We start from the raw sequence: 16,780 nt of genomic DNA on the forward strand, positions 1-16,780 counted from the left end.
TTTTATTTGGTATATGCCTAAAATTGACACAATTGGCACGCCATACATGTATAATGATTGACGGTTTTTTTTCGAATAGCGCCCTCGGTGTTATTGTTTTGTCGATCCCTTCCTTGCATTTTAATTTTCGCGATACAGGATTGACGTGGCGACGCCATTGAACATTAGAAATCCACGTAGGAACCTATTTTATAATCTTAAAACATCGGGTTATCTGTCCAGGATTATTAAATCTATACTGGATAGAAATGTGGGCACATGTTCCAAAAACCTTTTGCATTTTATTAGCTATAATTTTTACAACGATAGCCGACGAACATGATCATAAAGTAAGTACCTGTCAAATCACTCAATTTAATATTGACCGATGAATATTTGATAGGCCTAGGGTTAGGCCTAGTAAACTTAAGTTAACTAGCCCTAGGCCTAAATAATGCTAAAATGCAACGTGCAACCCATAATTGTCTAATATAATTAATAACATTAATAATAGTAGTCAATTCAATTGTTGAATAATATTAAATTTAGGCAGGGCAGAGGCCTTCTACTACCACTGGCGAGACTAGGCTAGCTAGGCCTACTAGCCTAGCTAGGAGGCATTACTTACCAGTTTTGTTGGTGCCGGTAATAGGGAAAGAGGGCGGTACCAACTGGGCTAGTTAGGCATGTCCCACCACTAGACCCTGCCATCATCATGCCGAGTCAAGTAATAAGGGAATCATAAGCCTCAGTAGGCCTCGAGTCAAGTATAGAAACGATGTCAACGCAGTTCTAATTGGTGGTCCGTGGGTTAAAATTCAAGGCGCTAGTTCCGTTTCGCACCTGTTTTTATTTCGACTTCCTTTTGACTCCAAATTGTTAAGCAACTTATTGTGAATACCACACCTTAAAATTGGGCCTCATAAGTACTTTTATGAAGAAGAATCACATAAAAAGTAACAAATAAATCCTTAAATTGCTGATTTTACAGACATGTTTCTCGCATACCGTTCGCCGCGATTACTCGAAGTTCAATATTTTCGTTTCTATGGAGCGCCAAAAGAGCAACAACAATAGATGGTTAAAACCTCAGTGGAATGCGTCTTCTTTTAATGCATTTATTATTGAAATACACGTTTAATTTTAATATATTTTGTCAATAAAAATGCTGTAACATTTTACTGCTAATAATTTGCTGTTTTCAAATAGCAACCAACCCTAGGCCTAAGAGTAAGACTAAAGACTAAGAGGCATATTATTTAGATTAAGGTATACCCCTACAGTACATGTAATATGATGATGAATTTGTCGATTTTCATTCCTAAAAGCTCCTGCAAAAACCATGTACAGTACAGAAAGAAATTACTGCTTCGTATCTACGCGTAGGCTTTCGTAGGTAGATCGTAGGTAGAACGTAGGTCATTGTTCTCTCCTACGATGTATTGTTTGTAGCCTACGATGTATTGTTTGTAGCCTACGATGTATTGTTCTCTCCTACGATGTATTGTTCGTAGCCTACGATGTATTGTTCTCTCCTACCTACGATGTATTGTTCGTAGCCTACGATGTATTGTTATGAAATCTAGGCTACACCTCGATAGTAGGGTGGTTCGTAGAAGCATGGACAATGCAAACAAACAATGTATTGTTTTGCTAATTAAAATCCTACCTAAAGATAGTAGGTCAATTTTTGTAGCCGCCCTACGCATCGGTTATCCTAATTTGGACGGAAATCCGCCGACGAAACGACATCGGGCGGGTGGACCTCAGCTCACGTAGAGAGAGTCGAGGCTAGGCCTAGCCTGTTTCGGCGGCCTACACTATAAATTATTTATTCCTACCTTGTTGGGTTAGCGAATTATAAAAACAACGACACCAAAATATATGCAAAATAAATATATATTCCATATTAAGATTTAACATACATAAATAGGCCTTTTTTAAAATGATTACGACATGTATAAAGAAAAAGGCCCGACCAGAATTTGGAGGGGAAAAAACATGTGAGCTGAGCACAGTAGTTTAGAGAGAGAGTATTATGTTTCATGTCATGTGACACAAAATCCAGGTACACGATCTTAATTACTGTTTTATCGTCGTCCAGACGGTAGCCACCCTCTCGTCGAGCTCGTACTGAGTAAAAAAAACATGTGAGAGATTGCGGTAAGCAGAGAGTATCGCGTTTCATGCCATGTGACCAAAAAAAAACTAGGTCTGTATTAATTACGGTCTTCTGTCGGCAGTCTTTTTGAGCGACCGATTGAACGTCCTGATGCTATATTTAGAATGAATTGTTTACGATCTTTTTTTCTCGGCATCGTTTCTGGATGGGACGTTCGCTATATTATGTTTATTAGTTGGCCTGTTCGTTGCGGTTCTCCTGTGTTGGATCGTGTCTCTCTCTACGTTATACATCGTGGGAAATTTATATTTATATTCGCCGTTGAGTAGGTAAACACGCACGAAGGAAAATATTACGATTAAAAAATATTATTTATTTTTTATTAATTTACAACTTTGTCCTCCGCCAATTAAATTTAACACATTAATTTCACACATTACTTCACTAAGAACATCGTAGGGTTGTTTATTTAGGTTACGAACTCCCTACGAAGTTCAGAACGTAGCTCATTGAAAGTTGTTTATTGAGGTTACGAAGCCAAACAATGGAACCTACGAAGCCAACAACGTAGCCTACGTTCTATCTACGAAGCTACTTCGTAGGTAAAGTTGCAGTATTTTCTTTCTGTACTGTACAGTATCAACAGTAATATTTTTGTTGCATTGACATTGACAAAATATGATAAAATTGAACGTAATTTTCACCAATAAATGCATTAAATATACGAAATTTACTGAGTTTTTAGCCCTCTATTATGATTGCTCTTTTGGCGCTCCATAGAAACAACAACATTGAACATGGAGTATGCGAAATTCACGAACCGATGTGCGAGAAACACGTCTGTAAATTCATCAATTTAAAGGATTTATTTTTTACTTTTTGTGTGATCTCCTTGGTAAAAGTATTGTTGAGGCCTAATTCTAAGGTGTGGTAATCACGATAAAGTTACTTAACTAATTTTGAGTCGAAATAAACGACAGGTGCGAAACGGAACTAGCGCCAAATTCAATACGTATAATATGATTTTTATTCATTCATAGTAAATTAGTAAAACATGATTGATCCGACGACGAGCTGGATGCCTTGTGTAGTAATGAGGCTATGGCCCAAGGATTGACTCTTTACTTGGCAATTTTATTTTTTATTTTTACTCTTTTGTAGGTCTTATTTTATTTCCTTTACTCATCATCTTTACTCATCATTTGCCTAGAGGGATGTTTCTTTTCAGGTTTACGAGGGCCGGAAGCCTGATCTTCTCAATTAGCAATGTTTACATTTGTGATGGACCATCACAATGCAGTTGACGTCTGTTCCTCTAATGGCATATGTACTGTTGTAGCACTAGCCTAACCAACATAAATATTAAAGAGCATTAAATTAGGCCTAGTTCCATGTCTGTTGGTTAATATAATTGTATGGTTTTCTTTACAGTACAAAGATAATGAAGAAGTAGTATTATGGATGAATACGGTTGGTCCATATCACAACAGACAGGAAACGTATGGCTATTTTTCACTACCTTTCTGTAGAGGGCCTAAAGAGAGCATTAGTCACTACCATGAAACACTAGGTGAAAATTTGCAAGGTGTTGAATTGGAGTTCAGTGGTCTTGACATTGATTATAAAGGTGTGTAGCCTACCACAGTATATTTAAATTGCATGGTACTTTTGTAGGTACAGGTGTTCGTTCGTACCAACTGATACTACAGTACCGGACAGAATTATTGCAGATTTTGAACGCATTCAACGCATTGTTAAAGTGTTGACAACGCGTTGAAACTGCGTTGTCCGTTGGCGTTGAAAGTGTTGAGTTCGTTGAACTGTTTATTCAACCAACACAATGTGTTGCGTTGAGTTTGCGTTGAAATAACGAACAATCGGATTCGTATGGTATTTACAGATTGCCAGTGTGTATTAGTAGTAGTAGTACAATAGTATAAAATACAGTATTACAAATATTTAAGAAAACAAACATAATGTGTATTTTTCCGCGGAAACCTAGCTTAATATATTACACTAGCCTAGGCCTACTACTAACGAGTAGGCCCCGTGTGTATATGAGCCGCGTCTGCCATCACAGTTAAAAGTAGTGGTCATGTCCTCAATTACTGTGTGCCTATATTAACTGGAGTATTAAATACCAAAGTTAAGGCGGCGGTGAATCTTGGAGGCTAGGTCACATCGTAATTAATTTCCAAACTAAAAACTTCGCAGTACTGTACTACATTTTTCTCGATTATTTATAAAAACAACGTAGCCTACACCCGCCGCCATGGAAGGCAACAATACACCACCAACATAACGATCCAGCATGGTCGTCGGACGTCGTCCTTTTCACGCATGCTTTTCGTGACGTGAGGGACGAACTGATCGAAAGGTGAAGAGTTCATTCATTATGAAATAACGCGTAATAATTAAAAGGGAAAAAATCGTTTAGTTTTATTATTATCCATAAATATATCATTATCATGTATTATATTATAAATTAATTATTGTGATGCCTAACGTAACCCATGCAGAGAAAAGCGTTAAATATAATAACCAAGAAATAGGAATGACCAATTTGATGACAATAGGCAATGTTAGGCGTTTTCTTTAAAATCAAAACCTGTGCCATACCATATTATTCACGCCAAGGTGTAACCCACAAATATTTGAATAACCAAACAATTCAGAATAAAGAACCACTTTATTCTGATGCAAGACAATATATTATTACAGGCGAGGTTTAGGCGTTTTCTCTTTAACATACTATTGTTTCTTAATATAATTATATTGGCCTCCTCCTGAAACTGTATGAATGGGATGGGAGTTGCGAGAATATGCGAGCGAACAGCCAACATTTTAATCAGTTTACAGTGTGATGCTTTTCAAAACGCGCAACGTTTTCAACGCGTTCAACGCTATGGGATTCAATTGTTTAACGTCGTCAATGAACGGTCAACGGGTTCAACACATTCAACACGCTCTATTGTTAACGTATTCAAAACGCTTGTTGTACTTAAAAATGTAATGTTGTTCGATTTATAAAGATTTAAATTGGTTCATGGATGGGTGTCGGACACGTCAATTTTTTTAGTTCTTTCAAATTACATTACAACAAACAATGGGACAATTATAAAATAAAAACCAAAATAGAGAAACAATATTTTAACTTTATCTCTTGAATCTCGAACAGCTAAAAAATGTAGGCCTAAATAAAATTAATTACTTCGTCGTCATTAACGATCGTTAAATACGTCATAACACACGTGGTGTTTTTCTTGAGGAAACCAGGGTGGCGGCCTCGTGTGTTGATGTCAGTAATTTCCACGTTGTTTGATTTTACGACGTGAGATCGTGTTTTCCCCCGGAAGGCCTACAGTACAGTGTTAACTGTTAGACTTGGCATCGACCTTATTATTCGATGTTTTCCTTCACTAAACACTGGGAAATATCACTGTGTGTTTTATTTGGTAACTGTCCGTTCAATACTTAAAAATATATCTAAGCTTCAAATATATTTTATTTATATTAAAATATCTGGTAGTGACTGCCGATGGGTATTTTGCCTGTTGTTGTTACTGATCGTTCAGGCGTGCAATCGGCCAGTCTAGTGCTGCAGCAGCTAGCGTTGAAATAACTAATTGTTTACTTGACATGCTGATAATGACTTTCGTTGAATAAACAACTAAACGTTGAAAGCCGTTCAACGCAACGCAAACACAACGCAACGACAACGTGTTGAATGCGTTGGGATTTTTGCAATAATTCTGTCCTGTACTGTATCAACATAATCATCACAAACCAGACTCATAAAGTAGTTGCTTAACTTTTTGATAAGTCTAACAAATTATTAGGTTCAAGCTTGTTGTTTATTGCTAGTGAGCAGGCCTTGTCTTTTGAAAATTATAGGTGTGCTACAAATTGCACTCCTCAATACATTCAGTGGTGCTGTAGGTGTGCTGTTTGTATGTTGGTGTGTAGAAGTTGACCAAATTTAAGCATGTTGTAAATCGCACTCCTCAAGGACAGTTTAGGAGTGTGTTAGGTGAGTGATTGCAATCGCTCACTTCAAAAGAAAAGGCCTGAATACATTTGTTACACTCCTTTATGTTTTACAGTTGATTTTCCTCAAACTAAGTATTGCGAAGTTAAAATCACTGAAGATAAACTAAAAGCATTCATCTATGCTGTGAAGAATCATTACTGGTATCAAATGTATATTGATGATCTGCCAATATGGGGTAAGTTGCAATTCTAGTCTCTCTTCCCAACCTCTTGTAATAGGGACTTTACGAAACATGACTGGAAGCCACAGAACGGTACTCATGAATAAATTATGCATTAGCTTTAACAAAGTGGGCGGAGCTTAGCGTGAAATTCCGTCTCCACTTTTAGAGGACAATGAAGTTGCCATTTTCCTGTTTACAAAGATAATAATATACATATAACCTTAAAATACAGTTGAAACACTTAAACGTGGAAATTTCAGAACTTATTGGGTTAAAATGGCTGTGTTAAAACCAATAAATGCGAGGCTCCTAGCTAGGAAGGTTAGGCCTATGCTGTTCTACCAGAGCCAGGCGATTCAGAAGAGACAGGGGAGGGAGAGAGATACTGTCGGTCGTCTTCGCGCAAGGGTTCATAACTAATAAACGGCTATGTTGACTGTATATGATTTTACGCTTTAGCGAACACAGGATATTCGTCGTCCTCCCTTAACCGTCGTGTTTCGTAAAGTCGTTATTGTCTGTGTGGATATCATGTTTGAATGTATAGAGTAGAGCCCCTTTTTAGAGAAACTTTGTCCAGAAGGTTTCTTCTTCATTTGTGGTGTTCTATTGTTTTTTAAATTGTAAAATTTATATAAACATTACAATAATAATCAACCTATTTGACTTCCCATAGGAATTGTTGGAGAGATTGACGAAGGCGGACAAGATTTCTACATATGGACACACAAGAAATTTGATATTGGTTACAACAATGATCAAATTGTTGATGTTAATTTAACCAGTGAGGTCAAAGTTAAACTAGAACCAAATATAGAAATACCTTTCACATACCAAGTACAGTGGAAAAAATCAAATGTTCCTTATGTCAAACGTTTCGATAAATATCTCGATCCTAACTTCTTTCAACACAGGGTAAGAATATTTATTTATAAGAACTTATAAAATAGGCAGTGTTACTTTTAGTTTTATTATCATTATTATGCTTACTGGCGTTGTGTACAGTTACTGTTATCCATACTTATATACAGGCATACTCAGTAAAGCCCTTTTCTATGGAATACCTCTATTACTGTATTAAGCCTTGTCTACACTATTAAACTTTATGTGAAAAAAAAATGTGATGTGCCCATATATGGACATGATACATGCACATAACATAACATGAAACAAACAAGAGGAAATATATATATACTGTATATAACACCTTTTTGAGGAAAAACTTGGGTCCTGAAGTCACCTTTGTTAGTGATCTTTACGATTAAATTATCTCCATGCCTTTAAAAAAATGGAAATTAAAATCAACCAAATTTGAAATAAAGCACTTTTTAGTGTGCATCACAGTGCTTCAGTTAGTAAAAACAGAGAATTAAGCAAACCCTTTATTGTCATACAAAAAAACAAGTGCATTACTGTATTACCTAATCCTGTTTGAATTATTTCTATTTCAGATTCATTGGTTCTCTATATTCAATTCTTTTATGATGGTAATCTTTCTGGTCGGTCTGGTCTCCATGATTTTGATGAGAACACTACGTAAAGATTATGCACGTTACAGTAAGGATGATGATCTTGACGACATGGTTAGTATTATTCATTCATTTTTCTTGTAATTCTAACAAGGATACAGTTTTTTAAAGTATGAAGCTATGTCTACACTATCAAACTAGTTTGACAAAAGAAGTGTGATGTGGTCATATATGGTAGTGATATGCATAAATATGGTAGTGATATGATATTAAGTCGAAGATGCTCTCCAGGTGGAATGCCATCCTGAGATGAGTAGTAGTAATTAGTCTTGATTATTTCATTTCATTTATATGTACTTTTTACTTTCTATGGACCAGAGATTCCGAAATAAAAGATTGAATGAATGAATATCATCATGTCCATATTTAGGCACATTTTTGTCACATAAAGTTTAATAGTGTAGACAGAGCTTTAGGTTATGTGGCAAAATTTGTTACGTGACAGATCTTTCAACTGTTAGGAGGTTATAATGAGGTCTGGGTGCTGGATAAATTTGACAAAGTTAGTGCTGTAAATCATTCTCATTTCATCCTTGTATTACGTTTTCAAATTATCTGTTTTAGGAAAGAGATCTTGGTGATGAGTATGGTTGGAAGCAAGTTCATGGAGATGTGTTCAGACCAGCATCCTATCCAATGTTCTTCTCAGCTTTGATTGGAAGTGGGTATCACATCTCAGCTGTTGTCTTTACTGTCATTATGTTTGCTATTACTGGACATTTATATGAAGAGTAAGTGGAATATATTTGCACATAGTCACCATTCACACCAAGGGAAAATATTAAAACGTTTTACTCCTTATTGACTTAGTAAGTGAAATATATCACTTAAGTGTGATTGGTAAATACAGCCACATGCCTTGTGATTAAAATGTATGAATGACTGTTAAATTCATGCATTAAGTCTATGTTTTTACAACAAATCTCCCCTTTCTGTTACTGATTCTGCATAAAATATAGCTATAGACAGCAAACGTGTATTAAACATTATTTTCTTAAAACTGAATATTTTTTTCTTATACAAAGACAGGCCTAATGTTGTTAAAAATGTATTTAAAACACCTGTAATCCATTTATATTTTTTTTTCTTAGGCGAGGCTCACTATTAGGCACATCAATATTTGTATATGCAGCAACATCACCAGTGAATGGATATTTTGGAGGTAGCCTCTATTCCAGAATGGCAGGTTAGTCATCCATACTGTACTCATGTGTAATTTAAGTTGGGGAAGCCCCCAAAACCAGCTTGTTTATTACTACAAATCTAGGCAAATCACTAGGATGTTTTAGCAATAACAAAGTTATGTTTTAATAGCCAATCAACTCCTAGTATTCTTTCTGTGTTAAATCAGTGGTTTGGCAGCAACAGTGTATTGGTCTTTGCGCAAGAATTCCAGAAATACAAACTCTGGGAATGTTTGATTTTTTGGTAAATTTGTTTATACCAATCAGGATTCGCATGACTAACAGTCAGAATATTTCCGTTTTCCTAATGCTCTGTCTACACTTTCAAACTAGTTTTATCAAAAAAGTGTGATGTGCCCAAATATTGAAGTGACATGCTTAAATATGGTAGTGACATGCTTAAATATGATAGTGACATGACATCATGTCCATACAGTACAGAAAGAAAATACTGCAACTTTACCTACGAAGTAGCTTCGTAGATAGAACGTAGGCTACGTTGTTGGCTTCGTAGGTTCCATTGTTTGGCTTCGTAACCTCAATAAACAACTTTCAATGAGCTACGTTCTGAACTTCGTAGGGAGTTCGTAACCTAAATAAACAACCCTACGATGTTCTTAGTGAAGTAAGGTGTGAAATTAATGTGTTAAATTTAATTAGCGGAGGACAAAGTTGTAAATTAATAAAAAATAAATAATATTTTTTAATCGTAATATTTTCCTTCGTGCGTGTTTACCTACTCAACGGCAAATATAAATTTCCCACGATGTATAACGTAGAGAGAGACACGATCCAACACAGGTGAACCGCAACGAACAGGCCAACTAATATAATAAACATAATATAGCGAACGTCCCATCCAGAAACGATGCCGAGAAAAAAAGATCGTAAACAATTCATTCTAAATATAGCATCAGGACGTTCAATCGGTCGCTCAAAAAGACTGCCGACAGAAGACCGTAATTAATACAGACCTAGTTTTTTTTTGGTCACATGGCATGAAACGCGATACTCTCTGCTTACCGCAATCTCTCACATGTTTTTTTTACTCAGTACGAGCTCGACGAGAGGGTGGCTACCGTCTGACAACGATAAAACAGTAATTAAGATTGTGTACCTGGATTTTGTGTCACATGACATGAAACATAATACTCTCTCTACTGTGCTCAGCTCACATGTTTTTTCCCCTCCAAATTCTGGTCGGGCCTTTTTCTTTAATATACATGTCGTAATCATTTTAAAAAAGGCCTATTTATGTATGTTAAATCTTAATATGGAATATATATTTATTTTGCATATATTTTGTTGGTTTCCTAGCGTAGGTGTCGTTGTTTTTATAATTCGCTAACCCAACAAGGTAGGAATAAATAATTTATAGTGTAGGCCGCCGAAACAGGCTAGGCCTAGCCTCGACTCTCTCTACGTGAGCTGAGGTCCACCGGCCCGATGTCGTTTCGTCGGCGGATTTCCGTCCAAATTAGGATAACCGATGCGTAGGGCGGCTACAAAAATTGACCTACTATCTTTAGGTAGGATTTTAATTAGCAAACAATACATTGTTTGTTTGCATTGTCCATGCTTCTACGAACCACCCTACGATCGAGGCGTAGCCTAGATTTCATAACAATACATCGTAGTAGGCTACGAACAATACATCGTAGGTAGGAGCGAACAATACATCGTAGGAGAGAACAATACATCGTAGGCTACAAACAATACATCGTAGGCTACAAACAATACATCGTAGGCTACAAACAATACATCGTAGGAGAGAACAATGACCTACATTCTACCTACGATCTACCTACGAAAGCCTACGCGTAGATACGAAGCAGTAATTTCTTTCTGTACTGTATATAGGCACATCACATTTCATCATAAAAGCTTTAGCCCATGTGTGAATGGGGAATACAGCCACTGGACATTCTAAATAAGTTCTTGTTATGGTGTGCCAATTTTTAATTACTTGCCCTTGTTTTTTGTTTATTATCAGGTAAAATCTGGATCAAACAGATGGTACTGTCTGCATTTCTTCTACCAACACTTGTTTGTGGCAATGCATTTTTCATCAATTTTATAGCTATTTATTATCATGCATCAAGGGCAATTCCTTTTGGAACAATGGTAAGATAATCCTCATTACCTTTTACAACCATATCATAATTATACATTATGGAAAATGAGAATTAAAATACCATGTATAGTAATTAATATAATAATTAAAGATAGTATTAATAGAAGCTGTCTCTGATCCAATATTAACTGCAGGGACTGTGGGAACTAGTACAACTGGTGTTTTTTAATGGCCACAAATCCTGTCTTTGTTGCGAATAAGTTGAGAAATTTCACTTGCATGATAAACTGTTTGCGTATGGAAATATGCGTTTTTTTGTTCTCTTTCTATTATTTTTACCTTGCAATTTTAAATTATAATGAGCCTTTAAACAAACAACTATGTACATAACCGCTGAAGTTACTAAATTCCACAAAACAAAATGCTGATAGTTAATATTTTTGTTGTGTTTTTTCCCTCCATATTAACATTATTTTCTTTCTGTGGTTAGATTGCTGTAGCATGCATTTGCCTGTTTGTCATCTTGCCTCTGACCCTGGTCGGAACCATTGTTGGGCGGGCAATTGCTGGACAGCCAAATCATCCATGTCGTGTCAACGCTGTACCTAGGCCACTTCCAGAGAAGAAGTGGTTTATGGAGCCGTTTGTCATCATCATGTTGGGTGGTGTGCTGCCTTTTGGATCCATTTTCATTGAAATGTAAGTAGATATAAAAGGTTTAATATATTATATTCATGCAGGTATAAGCCCACCCTCTTGAACATCATGTCCAGTTTGGGGGTGGGATTTTAATGCTAGCAAATAAATTTCAATTTTGTATCTACCATTCATACATAAGTTGGATATTAAAGGGGCAAAAATTTAATCTAATACCCCTTTGACACCACCTCTTAAAACAAACCGGAGCGCACACGGGTGTATGTAAACTTCGAAGATATGAAAGAGGTATTATCGGTGAACACTGTACAAGCACTTAAGCTAAATTATTGTATTTCACTTCAGTGACTTCAGTTTAAATCATTTGAATTTCTAATATTTTTTTTAATTTATTTTTTTCATTTATTTGTAGGTATTTTATTTTTACATCATTCTGGGCCTACAAGATATACTACGTGTTTGGATTTATGCTGCTTGTATTTATCATTCTCATTGTGGTTACTGTTTGTGTTACAATTGTTTGCACTTATTTCCTCTTAAATGCCGAGGACTATAGATGGCAGTGGACAAGTTTCTTGGCAGCAGCCTCTACTGCACTCTATGTATATATTTATTCTTTCTACTATTTTTTCTTCAAAACAAAGTAAGTAACACGTTTTAGTCTTGAACAGAATAGAATTACTCCCAGCTTTTAGTAATGAACTAAAGGAATTGGAATTTCATTACCATGAATTTATACCAAACTAAAGTAAATTTATTATTAGGTTTTATAGTGCATTACAATATTGTTAGTTTGAAGGCTATTTTTAAGTGTCTTGTAGTGTTTCATTGTGTTGGATGAAAATCTACAGCATTTAAATTCAATTGAAATTTCTGACAAAAGAAATAACCAATTATGAATTCCATTAAAAAGTAGTCAAATTATTATAAATTAATTATTAAATTAGATTTTTAGTTGCAATATTAAACTACTGCAAAATTTTATTTCTTAATATTAAAGTACCTGATTCTTGTTTCTATGATATTATTTGTCTTGTATCGTAGACAACTTGTGTGATACAGCATCACATTTGAATCACGTCTGAATTCTGTATCATGGAATAATTGATCATGTTAGATTAAAAGTAGCATCACATGTAACATTTTTGCTATGATACTGATGTCACGTGTGATACATATGTGACTCAACAATTTGTCTTTGATTTACAATTTGTATATACAGTACTGAAAATAGGCTCCTGAGTGAAGATGAAAATATAATAAGATATAATCCTGTAATATATAATATTTGTTATTAATAATGAAATTAATTATCACAATTATTTTTCTTTTTTCAGAATGTATGGCCTATTTCAAACAATGTTCTACTTTGGCTACATGGCTATATTTAGTATAGGCCTGGGTATCATGTGCGGAACATTCGGTTATCTTGGAACAAATACTTTTGTAAGAAAAATCTACTCTACTGTCAAGATAGACTGAACATAAAGCGGAATAGAATAGATGATCTTGAACTACTATTGAAAAAAAAAGTGTGTAAGGAATTCTTTGCTAACATCAATATCACAAACATGCTTTGCAAATAATTTTTAATTGTTATTGATACCTATGTAGTTACATGTGTTAGAATTTCCTATCAAAAGTTCAATTATTCTTGATGATTTCTAATTTAAAGCAATTCTATACTTGGATTTAAATCCTGTAGATTACCATTCCCATACAAAGTTAACAAAGCAGTTTGTTTGAATAAATTTACAATAACTACATACAGGGCTATGAAGCCACTACCTGGTTGCCTTTAAATTTCAGAACATTTATTTCAAAATTGTCAATGAAATACTGTAGCCATTCGTATAATACGTTATATGAATATTGACATTAAAGAAATAGTGTAATTGAGCTATGAAGCCAGCCTGGTGCTGTTTGACAATCATAATTTGTTTGCTATCAGTGTTATCAAATTACTTCTCTTCCTCCACGCGCTACCTGCTTAAGTGTACATACTAACTTTGATATTAATATGGCCGTGGTGTTAGTACTGTATAGATACATCACTGTAAAGCATCTTTGTAAGCATCAGTAATGCCAACAAATATACAAATACATATTGTACGAATAGGAATAAAATTATTAGAAAAACATGACTGCTGTATATAAGATATTCCATCTATAAATATTAATTTCTTAACCTGTAAAAGTCATATTTATCATACATTTTGCCCATTTATTTATTTATTTTTGCAAATCTAAAATAATTTGGCAAGGCAATAGTAAGCAACCATGCCGTGTGTACGAAGAGTGTTACTTAGCATTATATAGGTAGATTATTTTCAAAATTGTTTAGTTTAAGAGCGTTTTATCAAGTTTAAGATGCGATTGTTGCACTGTATTGTCAAAAGTTTTATTTAGTAAAAAAATAAATACTGTGTATAAACTGGAAATGCTATTGTACGCCCAGTTTGGCCGTCATTCTTTCTTAATTTAGAACTGAGGCCGTTGTTTTGTCCTACCATTACCCAACAGGGCATAAGTCTAAAGCTCGGTCTACACTATAGAACTAGATTGACAAAAAAGTATTATGTGCCCAAATATGGTAGTCATATGCTTAAATATGGTATTGATATGACATCATCATGTCCATATATTATATGGACACATCACATTTTTTTGTCGCATACATTTTGATAGTGTAGACAGAATTTTAGTTTAACATGCACGATAAAACTTTATTTTGAATTTCAAATTTTGTTTTAAACATTTTGGTGGAAGCTACTACTAGTATACCTTCCCTATCCTGAGTTCTTTAAAGTGTGGTTCCCACTGGCGACGCAACGCAAGGACGTAACACAACGCAAGAGAATTGACCAATCACAAGCGATGGCTTATTCGCTTGTGATTGCTAACTGTCTATAACTTCGCTTGTCATTGGTTAAAACGCTTGCGTTGCATTTACGTCCTTGCGTTACATTTTAGTGGGAACCAAGCTTTATGAAAACTCCAATACAAATAATAGTGATTAATTACCCTCCCATCGTTTTACCTTTTTTATTAAAGTAATGTTTTGATCATTTATGATATTGAGTAGTAACTGGTGGGTTGATTTATTTGCTGGTCCGATTGATTGATTGATTGGTGGTGGTGTAGTACACATCATTTCAATCCCTGGCTTCACAGCAAATTTAAATCTATTTTTGTTTATAAATGTATTTGTTACAAATCCGATTAACCCAGGTTGATTTTATTATATTTTAGAATAGTAAACAATCAAAGCAATCTAGATTGTCCTGGCATTAATTGGAGCTTATTCGTTTTTCAATAAATTAATATGGATTGATTGAAATACATGACAATATTTATTAATGTATTATTATTGCAACATTTAAATATGAAATCAAGATGCCATTAAATTAGTTAATACACTTCAATATTGTTGGCCTCATATTTTGTATTATATAATAATTAAATGATGATTATTGTATCAAAGAGTTGTAGTTAAATAAATACGCTATGTTTACGATTACGTCGATCATTTTTTTAGTTGTGCAAGTTTTGTTTATATTACAGACATGTTTTTATTTGCATAAGAATACTACGATACGTTTGCTAGACAAAATATAACGTCGAGAGATATTGAAATCCCGACACTGGCGCAATTCGTGTTTAATGAGTAGTAGGCCTATGTGTCTCCGTAATTTGTACTGTATATTTTATAGCTGATAAATAGCTCTGCACATTAATTGTATTAAGTATATTGTAATCATTTTTACTGTTAAATTTAGAGTAATAACATTTGTTTTGAAAATGCAATGGATATAGTTGGGACACTTCCGAGATATTTATTTAAATTTCTACAACAATACTACTATATTATGTTTATTTAAACTTACAGTCCGTGTAACCTTAACCACATGGTAACTATTATATTGTAAATTGAATTACAAAAAGACATATTTTATGTTGAAACAAAAACAGTATATTATTCTGTTAATACTAATTTTAAAGAGATGCACCTTTTATTTTAATGCTGTTTTGTTACATTTTGTTCTTTGTAGATTCATTGAATAAACAACACGTTTAAAATTGAATTGGACATTTGTGATAATTTAAAAAATCCAATACCAAAAAATCAATACAATTTACAATACAATATATAACAGTTATGATTAAAATCATTATGATTGACACGCTCTTTTCTCTATTGATGGCGTGCTTCAATCGGTTTAACTGTTCCTACATTCAACAAACATGTGTGGTAATGTTACGTTGGATTTACCTACCGGAGTTATATCGACTTTAACCGTTTTGCGCGCTTAGTTCGTCTGAACACAATTCATTGCTCTGTAGCTCCACTTTAGCTCTGTTTACACTATCAAACTAGTTTGACAAAAAATGTGTCCAAATATGGTAGTGAAATGTCTAAATTGGGTAGTGATATGACATCATGTCCATTATTATGGGCACATCACATTTTTGTTGTCACATAAAGTTTGATAGTGTAGACACCCCTTTACATATTTTTTAGAACATACGATACAACTGGTATAGATAATGCAGAGGATAATGCGCGTATGTACGTAACGAACGGATAACTACACAACTCTGTGTGAACCACTTCGAATGTTGTCGGTTAATAAGAAACGAACATTGCGACAATTAATCAATATTCGTACACATTGATCAAAGTCAATTAATGGATTAATCTGAATGTGAAAGCGATCATCACTTTCCTTTAATATAGGCTACGTGAAGTAGTTTTTAATGTCAGTTCACATGGAGACATTATCCGCAACCTCAACATAGGTACAATGCCAAAATAGCACGTCAAAGACAAGAATTATTATGCATTCGTTTTCTTTTGTTGAATAACATACACGATGCTATTATTTTTTTGCGATAATTTTTTAATTTAAAAAACATTCGTAAAACGATCAGGAAGTCATTTGCCCAGAATATTTATTATTCATTAATCTTCCATGGTTTAGGATATGTAGGCCCTATACCCGAAATAGATCTTATATTCA

The 16,780-nt window shown here is 34.5% G+C and overlaps 1 protein-coding gene across 1 annotated transcript; it reads left to right on the forward strand.

The window, feature by feature from the left end:
• The first annotated feature begins 141 nt into the window (after positions 1 to 141).
• LOC140050909 (transmembrane 9 superfamily member 3-like) lies at positions 142 to 15,782 on the forward strand. The gene is made up of 11 exons (XM_072095906.1): positions 142 to 329; positions 3,533 to 3,728; positions 6,205 to 6,327; positions 6,992 to 7,230; positions 7,767 to 7,898; positions 8,409 to 8,575; positions 8,936 to 9,030; positions 11,022 to 11,152; positions 11,593 to 11,801; positions 12,172 to 12,402; positions 13,097 to 15,782. Exons 1-11 carry the CDS (start codon positions 249 to 251, stop codon positions 13,239 to 13,241), a joined length of 1,749 nt encoding a protein of 582 aa, XP_071952007.1. The 5' UTR covers positions 142 to 248; the 3' UTR covers positions 13,242 to 15,782.
• Positions 15,783 to 16,780: the final 998 nt, after the last annotated feature.

Source organism: Antedon mediterranea, chromosome 6 (genome assembly GCF_964355755.1).
Source record: "Antedon mediterranea chromosome 6, ecAntMedi1.1, whole genome shotgun sequence".
In the NCBI taxonomy this organism is placed as follows: domain Eukaryota; kingdom Metazoa; phylum Echinodermata; class Crinoidea; order Comatulida; family Antedonidae; genus Antedon; species Antedon mediterranea.